The 14,689-nt window shown below is 46.2% G+C and overlaps 1 protein-coding gene across 2 annotated transcripts in view; it reads right to left on the reverse strand.

Moving 5' to 3' along the window:
* The window catches only part of LOC126425310 (probable 4-coumarate--CoA ligase 1), a 531,967-nt gene extending 518,043 nt beyond the window's left edge, over window positions 1-13,924 (reverse strand). For both annotated transcript variants that reach the window (XR_007576280.1, XM_050088290.1), the window contains exon 1: window positions 13,671-13,924. Coding sequence is in view for 1 of the 2 variants with exons in the window: in XM_050088290.1 (XP_049944247.1) it covers window positions 13,671-13,862 (192 nt within the window). In the remaining variant the exon portion in view is untranslated. The remainder of the gene's footprint in view (window positions 1-13,670) is intronic.
* Between the last annotated feature and the right edge of the window lie 765 nt (window positions 13,925-14,689).

Genomic DNA, 14,689 nt, shown 5'->3' on the forward strand with positions numbered 1-14,689 from the left:
AGTAGCTTACCCGCATTCCTATTTTCCTATTCATTATTAAACCTACTCCTGCATTACCCCTATTTGATTTTGTATTTATAACCCTGTAATCACCTGACCAAAAGTCTTGTTCCTCCTGCCACCGAACTTCACTAATTCCCACTATATCTAACTTTAACCTATCCATTTCCCTTTTTAAATTTTCTAACCTACCTGCCCGATTAAGGGATCTGACATTCCACGCTCCGATCCGTAGAATGCCAGTTTTCTTTCTCCTGATAACGACGTCCTCTTGAGTAGTCCCCGCCCGGAGATCCGAATGGGGGACTATTTTACCTCCGGAATATTTTACCCAAGAGGACGCCATCATCATTTAATCATACAGTAAAGCTGCATGTCCTCGTGAAAAATTACGGCTGTAGTTTCCCCTTGCTTTCAGCCGTTCGCAGTACCAGCACAGCAAGGCTGTTTTGGTTAATGTTACAAGGCCAGATCAGTCAATCATCCAGACTGTTGCCCCTGCAACTACTGAAAAGGCTGCTGCCCCTCTTCAGGAACCACATGTTTGTCTGGCCACTCAACAGATACCCCTCCGTTGTGGTTGCACCTACGGTACGGCCATCTGTATCGCTGAGGCACGCAAGCCTCCCCACCAACGGCAAGGTCCATGGTTCATGGGGGAAGCATTTTTTTTTTTTATCATCTGTATATAATAAAAAAAAATTCCAATACTTTATTTATTTTTAATTCCAAAACGTAATGTACTTTGTGGATAGCCCTCGTATATGCCAGAGACATGTCCGAAAGAACAGATACCATCTTAGTATATATGTATTTCACTGAAACATCATAGATCTCATTCATTTTCTAGATACATCTCATGATGGAATATATATTCCGAAATCGGTCATGTCTGTTGTATGAATAACCATCAGTTAAGTGCAGTCTGAGGAAGTCTAATATTTCAGGTAAGAAAATACGTCAATCACTCTTCTCCACGGCAGGCTCTTTTTAAGCCATAGATTACGATAGCATCAGATGCAACGTAAACAAGTTCGTAGAAGAGAGAGAGACGTTTAGCCGGGAGTATGAAAACAGTTACTAGTGGTACTATAATGAGTCGTATTTTACATCAGGAAATGTATAGTTCTGCAAAATAACGTTAAATTAAGGCTGTTTTCCCCTCTTACGGTAGCTATTAGCCCCATGAAAGGACCATTGGAAAATATATTTGGCACTTTATCTGTTTTCTTAAAAGGGAACTTTAAAATTTTAGGAACTGTTTCGCTTTTTAGACTTATATAGTGTATGTATATATATTAAAAATTTGTGAATTTTCTCGTGATGCAGCCGGAGTAATATACTTTCTACGCCAGTTGCCTCGTACAGCCGTTCGCTTATCTTTACGCAGTCGACTTGTGCAATACATGTGTTCTTTATTTTGTAATGAAGTCAGACAAATGTACTGTTTCTTCCAGTATTTTTTTGTTTTGTTTTGGTTTTAGGGCGCAAAACTTCTATGGTCATTAGCGCCCGGTCCGTGACTTAAGAAACAGTAAAAAGCCGAAATTGAAAACCAGCAGCAATGGGAACGAAAGTCATAAAATTGGAGAAACTAAAAGCAGAAGGAAGGCTTAAAAATCCACTACAGAAAGGGATTGGTTGTCCCCAAAAAAAGCTTCAAATGACTGACGTCATTTCACTGGCACTAATAAACTTGAGAACGCGGTGGGCTGAGCGCGTGTCATCTGCTAAAATCGACGATATATCAGGCGATAGCTGTAGACGGGAGCGTAACGAATTAAAATAGGGGCACTCAATTAAAAGGTGTCTTACCGTCCACAGCTGAGAGCAGCGGGGACAGAGTGGGGGAGGATCGCCGCTTAAAAGATGTCGATGGCTAAAAAGACAGTGCCCTATCCGGAGTCTAGTTAAAATTACCTCCTCCCGACGACGCGTTCGGGAGGAAGAGGTCAAAGCACAAGGAAGAGCTTTCATGTCCCGCAATTTATTATGGGTAAGTGTCGACCAATGCGTGTGCCATAAATGAACAACACGTCGACATAGAACGCTCCGTAGATCGGCGAAGGAAATCGATTGAATAGCTGGCCGAGGAAGAGAGACTGCAGCCTTGGCTGCAATATCGGCCGCCTCATTTCCACAGATACCAACGTGTCCCGGGAGCCAGAGGAACGCCATCGAGACGCCCCCCAGGTGGAGCAAGCGCAGACAGTCCTGAATCCGGTGGACCAGAGGGTGCACAGGATAAAGAGCTTGGAGACTGAGGAGAGAGCTGAGAGAATCTGAGCAGATAACGTACTGTATCCGCTGATGGCGGCGGATGTAGTGGACAGCCTGGAGAACAGTGTAAAGCTCCGCAGTATAAACCGAACACTGGTCGGGAAGCCGAAAGTAATTTGGGGTGTCGCCAACAATATAGGCACTCCCTACACCTAACGATGTTTTCGAGCCGTCGGTGTAAATAAATGTGGCGTCCGTCATTTGTGCACATAGAGCAGCAAATGCCCGACGATAAACAAGTGAAGAGGTACCATCTTTGGGAAATCGACAAAGGTCACGGAGCAGGCAGATCCGGGGACGGAGCCAAGGCGGTGCTGTACCCCAAGTTGTCAAGAAGGTTTTAGGAAAGCGGAAGGAAAGAGAATGGAGCAGTTGACGGAAGCGGACTCCCGGTGGTAGTAGGGAGGAGGGGCGGCCTGCATACCCTACATCAAAGGAGGCGTCGAAAAAAATGTCATGGGCTGGATTAGCAGGCATGGAAGACAGATGGCTAGCATAACGACTCAGAAGGACTGCTCGCCGATTGGACAGCGGAGGTTCAGCAGTCTCAGCATAAAGGCTTTCCACAGGGCTGGCGTAAAAAGCTCCAGACACTAAACGTAATCCACGGTGGTGGATAGAGTCGAGACGCCGAAGAATAGACGACCGAGCAGAGCAGTAGACTATGCTTCCATAGTCCAATTTCGAGCGCACTAAGGTGCGATAGAGGCGGAGAAGGACCACTCGGTCCGCTCCCCAGGAGGTACCATTCAGGACACGGAGGGTGTTGAGGGATCGCAGACAGCGAGCCGAAAGATAGGAAACGTGGGAGGACCAGCACGGTTTTCTGTCAAACATAAGACCCAAGAATTTAGCGACGTCTGAAAACGGAAGGTTGACAGGACCTAGATGTAAGGAGGGCGGAAGAAACTCTTTACGTCGCCAAAAATTAACACAAACGGTCTTACTGGGAGAAAAACGGAAGCCGGTTTCGATGCTCCAAGAGTGGAGGCGAGCGAGACATCCTTTAAGACGTCGTTCAAGAAGGCCGGTCCGTTGAGAGCTGTAGTAGATCGCAAAATCGTCCACAAAGAGGGAGCCCGAGACATCAGGAAGGAGACAATCCATAATTGGATTGATGGCAATGGCAAACAGAACAACACTCAGCACGGAGCCCTGGGGTACCCCGTTTTCTTGGGAGAAAGTACGGGAGAGAGTAGTGTTCACCCGCACCCTAAATGTGCGCTCTGCCATAAATTCGCGAAGAAAAAGGGGCAGCCGACCTCGAAAGCCCCAAGAGAACAGTGTGCGGAGGATGCCTGTCCTCCAACAGGTATCGTATGCTCTCTCCAGATCAAAAAATATTCATGCCTTTTTCGTTTCGGGAGAAAATTGTTCATGATATAAGTGGAGAGAGTAACAAGATGGTCAACTGCAGAACGATGCTTTCGGAATCCGCATTGGGCAGGTGTTAAAAGACTGCGGGATTCCAGCCACCACGCTAAACGGTAATTCACCATACGCTCCAAAACCTTACAGACACTACTCGTGAGAGAAAATGGGGCGATAGCTAGAGGGGAGATGTTTGTCCTTTCCAGGTTTCGGAACAGGAACGACGATAGCTTCCCGCCATCGTCTGGGAAAAGTACTGTCGGTCCAAATTCGATTATAAAGGCGAAGGAGGTAACGCAGACTATGGGTTGATAAATGCAGCAACATTTGGACGTGGATACCATCCGGTCCTGGGGCGGAGGAGCGAGAAAAAGAGAGTGCATGTTGGAGTTCCCGCAAGGAGAAAACAGTATTGTAGCTTTCGCGATTTTGAGAGGAGAAAGCAAGAGGTCGCACTTCCGCTGCACGTTTCTTCGGGAGAAACGCTGGCGGGTAATTTGAAGAGCTCGAAATCTCAGCAAAGTGCTGACCCAACGAGTTAGAAATTGCGACGGGGTCCACTAATGTGTCATGCGCGACAGTGAGCCCAGAGACTGGGGAGAAACTAGGCGCGCCTGAGAACCGTCGAAGCCGACTCCAAACTTCCGAGGAGGGAGTGAAGGTGTTAAATGAGCTAATAAAGAATTTCCAGCTTGCCTTCTTGCTATCGCGGATGACACGACAGCATCGCGCTCGGAACTGCTTATAGCGGATACAGTTGGCCAAAGTAGGATGGTGGCGGAAAACGCGGAGAGCACGTCGCCGCTCACGTATTGCATCACGGCATGCCTCGTTCCACCAAGGAACTGGGGGGCGCCGGGGCAATTCGGAGGTGCGTGGTATTGAATGTTCCGCAGCTGTAAGAATAACGTCGGTAATATGTGTGACCTCATCGTCGACGCTGGGAAAGTGACGGTCATCGAATGTCGCTAGAGACGAAAAAAGTGTCCAATCGGGTTGGGCAAACTTCCAGCGTCGCGGGCGCATGTAGGGCAGTAGAGGCTGCAGTCTAAGGACACATGGAAAGTGGTCACTCGAGTGTGTATCATCAAGGGCGAACCATTCGAAGCGCCGAGCAAGCGGAACAGTACCGACCGCAAGGTCCAAATGAGATAAATTTGTCGTGGAGGCAGACAAAAATGTAGGGACCCCAGTGTTGAGGCAAACTAGATCTGCTTGGTGGAAGACGTCTAGCAATAGTGAGCCACGTGGACAAGGATGTGGAGATCCCCAAAGCGGGTGGTGGGCATTGAAGTCCCCAACCAGCAAATAGGGGGGGGTGGAAGCTGACCAAGAAGATGAAGGAGATAAGCTCGTGCCATTGGCGTGGACGATGGAATGTATACAGTACAAAGAGAGAACGTGCATCCGGAAAGGGAAAGACGGACGGCGACAGCTTGGAAGGAAGTGTTTAAATGGATTGGGTGATAATGGAGAGTTTCATGGAGAAGAATCATGAATCCTCCATGTGCTGGAGTGCCTTCAACAGAGGGGAGATCATATCGTACAGACTGAAAATGAGGGAGAACAAAGCGGTCATGGGGACGCAGCTTTGTTTCCTGGAGACAGAAGATGACCGGCGAGTAGGATCGTAAGAGGATCGACAATTCATCCCGATTGGCTCGAATACCGCGGATATTCCAGTGGATAATGGACATAGGGTGAACAGAAAATGGAGGAATGTGACCAAGGTCGCTGTCAACTCAACGACTGCTCTGAGCTTGCGACCGACAGCATGGAATGGCATTCAACCGAAGGCAGAAGATCCTGATCCATGGGTTGGTCAGGAGCAGCTCCTGCCACCAGCGATCGGCCGGTTGATCGGCCGCCAGCGGTGCGCCTCGGCGACACAGAAGACGGCCGAGGGCGATTTCCGCCAGGTGGTGCTGTAGATGGGACACGCCTTGGCGGAGAAGGAGAGGAACGGTTTCTTTGTAGCCTTCTTGTAAGTATGATGTTTAGAGGAAGGAGGAACCGATGGTTGGGAAGTTGTACGTAAAAACTCTTCACGAGTATGCTCTTTTTTCGAAGTCTTGGTGTCTGACTTTTGGGCTCGAGATTTAGCAGAACTCGACGAAGGGTGAGCCAGAGAGTGGGCAGGCGAAAGTGGTGAGGTTGAACGGGCGATCTTTGCGCTGGCCGATCTGACGACCGTGGCACTAAAGGTGAGGTCGCAAGTCTGCGTGGCCGCCTCCTTTGTTGGCCGAGGAGAAGCACGGACAGTGCTGTATTTTCCTTTCTGAGGCACGGTGGGCTGTCGACTGGCGAATAATTTTCGAGCAGCAAAGGTCGACACCTTTTCCTTTACTCTAATTTCCTGAATGAGCTTTTCGTCCTTAAAAACGGGACAATCTCGAGAGGAAGCAGCGTGGCCACCCATACAGTTGATGCAGCGAGGGGATGGAGGTGGACAAGCACCCTCATGGGCATCCTTGCCACACGTAACACATTTAGCCGGATTGGAACAGGACTGGCTGGTGTGATTGAATCGCTGACACCGATAGCAACGCGTAGGGTTTGGGACGTAAGGGCGAACGGAAATTATCTCATAGCCTGCTTTGATTTTCGATGGGAGTTGAACTTTGTCAAATGTCAAGAAGAAAGTGCGGGTTGGAATGATGTTCGTGTCAGCCCTTTTCATAACCCTATGAACAGCCGTTACGCCCTGGTCAGACAGGTAGTGCTGAATTTCTTCGTCAGACAATCCATCGAGGGAGCGTGTATAAACGACTCCACGCGAGGAATTTAAAGTACGGTGCGGTTCCACCCGGACAGGGAAGGTGTGTAGTAGTGAGGTACGCAGCAATTTTTGTGCCTGGAGGGCACTGACTGTTTCTAACAACAGGGTGCCATTCCGTAATCTGGAACAAGACTTTACAGGACCTGCAATTGCGTCGACACCTTTCTGAATAATGAGAGGGTTGACCGTGGAGAAGTCGTGACCTTCGTCAGACCGAGAAACAACAAGGAACTGTGGCAACGATGGAAGAACTGACTGTGGCTGAGACTCAGTGAACTTACGTTTGTGAGCAGACATAGTGGAAGGTGAGGAAACCATTGCGGAAGAATCCCCCATGGTTACCGGCGTCTCCGATGGCGCGCTCCTCCCTTGTGGGGTCCCTCTCTGAGGGCACTCCCGCCTTAGGTGATTGTTCACACCTCAGGTCACACCTCCCGACAAACGGACGAAGGGACCAATCGGCACTTTCGGAAGGTATCAGCTCGGGTAATCACTCCTCCCTGGGCCTGGCCGTTACCAGGGGGTACGTACGTGTCCTACCTGTCTACCCGAGGCGGGGAATTACGCGTTACCCCGTCACCGGCTATGCATGGAAGTGCGTGGGTCGGCCTTCAGACACGCACAGGGAGGAAGAAAGAGAAAGGGAAAGGAAAGGTCTCAAACGCCACAGCGGAGAAAAGGGCAAAGAGAAGAGGTAAGGAAAAGAGAAGGACAAAGGAAGGATGAAGACATACAAGCAAGGAAGGCGAAGAATGCGGTACATTTACAAGCGTCCGTCTCCGGACGTAGGCACAAACCATACTCCCAGAGGGGGAGAAAGGGAAGGAAAGAGCCAGAGGTGAGGGGGGGGGGCGAAGATGGGGGATGGGGAAGGATGCGGAAAGGGAAGGTATGCAGCCCGGAAAGGAAGGAAGGCCACATTAGCTCGGGGTCCCGTGCTCGCTACGCACGTATCCACAAAAGAGTTGTGGATCCCCTGGGGGGTTCTTCCAGTATGTGACACAATTGTATCTCGAGAAATGGGCTTTGCGTGAAACCAATTAATAACTTTTTTTTAAAAAAAGCAAGAAAACACCAGTGGACTACCTTAAAATGCGCAAGCAGATGACACTTCCTGATCCGATAGAAAATTGGTGATAACATACTACAACAAAGTCAGATTAATGAAACAGAACGAGATTGGTGATGTAATTACGCATTTTCTAGTAGACCTCCGATTCTTTAAGGAAACTAACTGCTATGTATACAACAGTTTTAGACGCCTGATTAATTTACGAAAGAGGGAAAGTGTTAAATATTTGACGTTAGGCATGTAAGTGAGAAAAAGTTTAGAAAATATTTGAGATTATACGGGATGTATCAAAAAGAATCATCCAATTTGCCACATCTATATTTCTGAAACTAATAAACATATACAATGAATTTTGTTTTTTGAAGAACGGTTAACTCAAAAAGTTTTTTTCCATACCTTTTCATATGTGCTCAATATGCCTCCTTGAGATGCACGGCATATGTCAATACGCTAATCAAACTGTTCCCACACTGCAGCGAGCAAGTCTTGAGTTACAGCGTCCACAGCTGGTGTCATGCGATGTCTCAGGTCATTCATTGTTGTTGGTAAAGGAGGCACACAGAGTCTTTTATAAATCCCCACAAGTAATAATCACAATCAGATCCGGTGACCTTGGAGGCCAGTAATGTAAGGCTGAATCATTTGGTTCAGTGCGATCGATCCATCGTTCAGCAATCTTGTGGCGGTGCAGCATTTTGTTGGTAAAACTCGAGTGTATGTCCTTTCCAAGAGCGCATTATTCGCGCACATATCTCAAATAACTTAATAGATCCGATTTTAAAAACTCATATGATTATCATATCATTATCAAACACTGGATGAGTGAAGTGTGGGTAATTTTCCACCGTTTTAAGCTGGAACTAGTTTTCCATACATCTCTGTTTATGACGGCATCGCAGATTGATATAATTTAGCAGTCACATCCAGTGATGTTGGGGGTTACGGTCTGCAAACTGTGTTGCGAATACAGCAAGCAGTGAAGAAGTATCAAATTAAAACGTCGTATCTGACTCTGAAGTTTTACTGCACGAGCAGTTAAAATGTCGTAAGTGAAAACCTTTTTTTTTCTTTCATCATTTTATGCGAGTGTCTGCGAGAAATTTTTTTGTAAAGGTTTGAAATTAAGCGTACGGTTTGTTGGAAGTCGCTGACAAAGGGATCGATCTTACGAACTTCCCTCGCCGATTTGATTTGTATTGACAGGATCTGTATAGCACGATTATGGCTTCAGCATAATGTAAACAAGAAGTCGCAACTCTCAACCGTTTCCAAGAAAATCGAGTCTGAAAATTTTACGCGTCTTTATATATTTTACATGGTCGCTAGTGTTCCAGACGTCCGCAGTCGAGTGTGTTAAGAGGTTACTTTTAGGAGCGCGAGGTCCATGCATCGAATATGCCTGCGCTCCTTTTTCTTTTCCCATGTAATTATTACGACTGTTTAGACTGTCATTATTGAATTATCTGTTACTCTCAATCTTTATCCTGGAAAAAGGAGAAAAAAATTTCGTAATGAGCATGGAAAGAGTGAATACACAAGATCTTTTAATCCAATCATTATAGTCATTTTATTTATATTATTTTGTCTACATATGTGGCAATTACAACGTGTAACCTATGGAACACTGTACGAATCTGGATGATACTCATCATAGAAACATGGGAAACAATAATTATTGAAACATACAGCATTTGTAATGAACGCATGTGCACGACTTTTTTTTCAGTGTGAATATTGCGAAACACACTTGGGTTACGTTCGTAAGCGGTTCTCTGTCATCAAAGATTTTCGTGGGGTACCATGCATGTCTGCTGTTAGAATTACGTTGGAATGAAATTTAAAAACTATCCTCACACATGTGAAGAAACTAAGCGCTTGCTCCTTTGGCTGCCGAATTGTTAGTTACTGGCGACCATAAGAAATATAGCTGGACATACACCCCCATTTTCTAGCATGTTGCGTACAGCCTGGATGCAGAGAGGTAGGCGTGCAACTCTGTACTGCGTCCACGTCCACAATGACATAAACCAAGGTCTTCAGACCGGTATCCTGCGCTGCAAGCGTGACAGATGCAGCAGTGTTTGTTTACTGAGGTACAGAAGTCAACATACACTTCGAGTCTGTCGTTAGTTCCAAGAGAGACTTGCAATGAACGCTCCGCAAGTGGCGTGGTGTGTTAGTGTAACAGACGTGTATTGCAATACATAATTCGATAGCGTAACATCGATTCGAAAAGAACCGAAATACCAGCGGAGGTGAGGAAAAATATTATTGAGCTCAGTAAAAAGGGCTTTTCACTGCGGAAAATTGGGGAAATTGTTAGAAGGAGACTGGCAAGTGTCTTGACCGTAATAAGAAATTACAGGGAGCGAGGAAGTGTAGAAAACAAAGCTAAGTGTGGACGACCACCAATATTATCTAACAGGGAGCGCCGACACATCATTAGAAAAGTGAATGCGGAGAACACAGTTACAGCCACAGAGTTGGCATTAGATGTCGCAAATACTCGTGTAAATAATGTTCATCCCGTAACAGCACGAAGACTGCTGCACAATCATGGATTTGAAAGTAGAACAGCAAGGAAGAAACCGTTCATAAGTAGGGTAATTGAACGGAAGCGACTAGAATTTGCAACTCTGCGTCGAAATAATGATTCCACATTTTTGAATAGAGTACTTTTCACGGATTTGTGTACGTTTAACATCCCCCAGTGTGATGGACAGCAAAAGGTGTGGCGAAAAAGGAATGAAAGTTGGAAGAAGAGAAATCTTGTCCCATCAGCGAAGTATGGTGGTGGAAATATTCTTGTGTGGGGTTGCATGTCTGGAGCTGGAGTTGGGAATTTACTATTTATTGAAGGTACTATGGATAAATGGAGGTATCTCACCATCTTAAAGGAAAAAAATGTCGTGTGGCTAGGGCCTCCCGTCGAATCTGAAGCAATCTGGGGAGAAACTGAGACTAAGAACAGACTGGGTGTTCCAGTAAGACAATGACCCCAAGCATACGGCCATTGTAAAACAGTGGCTACCTTACAATGTACCAAAACAGTCGTACTCGCCTCCCCAGTCACTAGACACTAACTCAATTGAACATCTTTGGAGCTAACTAAAGCGTAGGATACAAAAATGCAAATCAAAAACAAAGATGTTTTAAAAGCAGCCTCAGCGAAAGAGTGGAATAACTGCGTACTCAAAAAAAAATTGGTAGAATCTATACCTCGACGTTCTGAAGCTGTCATCCAAGCAGAAGGTGGCAATACAAAATATTAATTTGGACCTGAAAGTGAAGAACATCACACTGCATATTTACTCTTATGCCTGACCGCTGTTTCATTTGTATGCTCAAGATATCAGTATATGGAATTATTATTAATTATGTTGTGTAACTGTTGTTTTTCAGTCCCTAATATGTCTGTTTATGTCACAGAAAGTCAATATATAATATTTTCTTGATTGATTTCGATTTCAAGTGTTATTTTTAGGGTGTAGTGTTTAGTTCAAAAATGGTTCAAATGGTTCTGAGCACTATGGGGCTTAACATCTGAGGTCATCAGTCCCCTAGAACTTAGAACTACTCAAACATAACTAAACTAAGGACATCACACACATCCATTCCCGATGCAGGATTCGAACCTGCGGCTGAAGCGCCTAGAACCGCTCGGCCACACGGGCCGTCTTAGTGTTTAGTGTCCGACTGTATGTAGGCACGCGCAAAATGTTCAAATTCGATTTTCTCGAAAACGTTTGAGTGTTTCCTCTCGCTATTTACATATCTTGCAGCCCTAGTCGTGCCCTACACAGCTTGTCAATACGTATCAAATCTATGAGGGGAAGTTCGTACGGTCCGTTTGTGAGTGCTCTCAATCTCAAATACTGGACGAATATAATGTGGGTACTTCGCGCCGTGAGTTACGGCTGCTTTCAAGACATATGCACAGGTTCTAACCTTAACTCTACCTTATTGTGTTAAGGTTATAGCTCTGAATAAGCAGATTGTGATAGCATATAAAATTTTTAAGTTCATTCAATAATTGCCCGGGATACCGGAAATAAAATTCTTTTGTTGGCCCTGGATACCGTTAGATAGGCAACCCGCATACGAGTTACCAATTTAGTAATATAGGTGTATCTCGCAAGGGAACCTCCCCATCGCACCCCCCTCAGATTTAGTTATAAGTTGGCGCAGTGGATAGGCCTTGAAAAACTGAACACAGATCAATCGAGAAAACAGGAAGAAGTTGCGTAGAACTATGAAAAAAAGAAGCAAAATATACAAACTGAATAGCCCATGCGCAAGATAGACAACATCAAGGAAAATATGAACTCAGGAGCGCCGTGGTCCCGTGGTTAGCGTGAACAACTGCGAAACGAGAGGTCCTTGATTCAAGTCTTCCCTCGAGTGAAGAGTTAAATTTTTTATATAATCAACTTCGCTCTACAAAATTCCAGTACATGTTCAGATTTGCTTGGACAAATGCGGGATTTGACGGTCTACACACGGAAAAATTTGAAAACGTTAAAAACATATGTTTTGACAGAGCACAGGGAAAACCGTGCGACTGTGAAACTGTTGCATTCATTTGTTGCAGTTTATGTGACAAACTCTTATGTTTTCATCACTTTTTTGGGAGTGATTATCACATCCACAAGAAAACCTAAATCGGGAAAGGTAGAAGAATCTTTTTACCCATTCGCCAAGTGTACAAGTTAGGTGGGTCGACAACATATTCCTGTCATGTGACGCATATGCTGTCACCAGTGTCGTATAGAATATATCAGACGTGTTTTCCTGTGGAGGAATCGGTCGACCTACGACCTTGCGATGAAATGTTTTCGGTTCCCATTGCAGAGGCACGTCCTTTCGGGAAATACGGAAGCGTCCGATCCCGCCCGTCTGTTTTGATCCATGACGTCACAAATATGGCGGAAACGACCATAAACCATGATTCCAATATGGCGCATATAAACTCGGTACGTACACATTATGAAGACGAAAATACATCGAAAAACAAATACACACACTTTCTACAAAAAGCCTAATGACACTAACGGGACAAGCGCGAGAAATGGGGTGTTTTTGGGTGGGGGCAAACTAAATATAAACAAATTTAGACACCCACCCACATACAAATCCACACAAAGCGACGAAAAAAACCGACATCACAAAACTCTCAAAATACCACTAAACACAATATCATCTGGTATCGGACACTTCCCTTGACCTATATAGCTCAACAGCAGCTCCCGATCCCATAAATTAGGACCTAACACTTCCCTTGGCCTATATAGCTCAAAAACATCTCCCTATACCAGTGTCAACATACACAGCCACACATTGGGATCGAACACTTCCCTTGACCTGCGCACTGTTAATATTATCCGTCATATCCATTCCTGAACAAAAACAACAACCGATTAATTTTACTAAAATTACCACACGGTGTACAGCGAACAACACTAAATTAACCTTCACATAAAATCGTTAACTCGAACGAATTCCACAACAAACACAGCCGACACTCTAACAATTCTGGATAATGAGCAAAAGCAAACTGAGCCCATTACTCCACACAAACGAAAACCCTGAACATACCACCAGAGAGCACAACAAACCGCAACATGACGACATCTACAAACACGCCACACACACAAACCAAACTCCGCGCCGTCATGACGTCACACACGACAACACCCTTACCGACGCGTAGGATCGGACGCTTCTGTCGACCCTCGTTTCGTCTACTAATCTCACGGTTTTGCGGTGCGGTCGCAAAACACAGACACTAAACTTATTACAGTGAACAGAGACGTGAATGAACGAACGGACAGATCATAACTTTGCGAAAATAAAGAAAACTTTTCACTCGAGAGAAGACTTGAACCAAGGACCTCTCGTTCCGCAGCTGCTCACGCTAACCACGGGACCACGGCGCTCGTCAGCACACATTATCCTTGATGTTGCCTATCTTACACATGGACTACTCAGTTTGTATATTTTGCTTATTTTTTTCATAGTTCCACACAATTTCTTCCTGTTTTCTCGATTGATCTGTGCCAACTTATAACTAAATCTGAGAGGATTGCGATGGGGAGGTTCCCTTGTCAGGATACAAGGCGAAGGCAGAGAGGCGCATTCAGTTTGTTTTGCACCGGGCGAGGTACTTACGATGGCTTTCTTGTCGGGCCACCTGTGATAGTCCTGCCAGAGGTATTGCGTGACGGTGAGTTCCGGCACCTGCACCTCGCCCAGCGGGGACTGGATCACCCTGGAGGGGGCGGCGGCTGAGGAAGACGCGAGGCAGCGACTTCCTTGGCGGCGGACCGACGCCCACGCGCAGCGGCCCACGACGCTCCACATGTCACACACACACACAGCACAGCACACGAACAGAACACTGCACTGCGACCAGCTGCGGCCGGCGTTCGCGGCGGACTGGTCTGCGAGATACGCGCCTCGTACAAGGTCGCCGGCTCGGTCGGCGCCCCCTCCACAGCACTCCACAGCTGACTGGCGCGCCTCGCCAGCTGATGCACTAAAAATACGCGACACGCCTCCAGAGATCGGCAGGCTGCAGGGGCTGCCCCAGTTCAGGTGCCACACGAGTTGTTGTGGTCTTCAGTGCGAAGTACGGTTTGATCGACACCGACTCAAAGGAAGGCCTCGGCGCTTGTTGGTGACGTCACGTCAGCTAGGCACGGCGAACGCCAGGTCTGTTGCAGGCATACTCATAATGGTGTCTCCCTCTCTGACACAGGAAAATGTGAAACTATTGGCGATAGTTGACCAACACACATTGTTCTGAGAGATTTCCGCAATCAATTAATTGTGCAATTCATTACACTTCTTACAAGGGAACCTCCCCATCGCACCCCCCTCAGATTTAGTTATAAGTTGGCACAGTGGATAGGCCTTGAGAAACTGAACACAGATCAGTCGAGAAAACTGGAAGAAGTTGTGTGGAACTATGAAAAAAATAAGCAAAATATACAAACTGAGTAGTCCATGTGCAAGATAGGCAACATCATGGATAGCCTGAGTTCAGGAGCACCGTGGTCCCGTGGTTAGCGTGAGCAGCTGCGGAACGAGAGGTCCTTGGTTCAAGTCTTCCCTCAAGTGAAAAATTTACTTTCTTTATTTTCGCAAAGTTATGATCTGTCCGTTCGTTCATTGACGTCTCTGTTTAC

This window comes from Schistocerca serialis, chromosome 10 (genome assembly GCF_023864345.2).
Source record: "Schistocerca serialis cubense isolate TAMUIC-IGC-003099 chromosome 10, iqSchSeri2.2, whole genome shotgun sequence".
NCBI lineage: Eukaryota > Metazoa > Arthropoda > Insecta > Orthoptera > Acrididae > Schistocerca > Schistocerca serialis.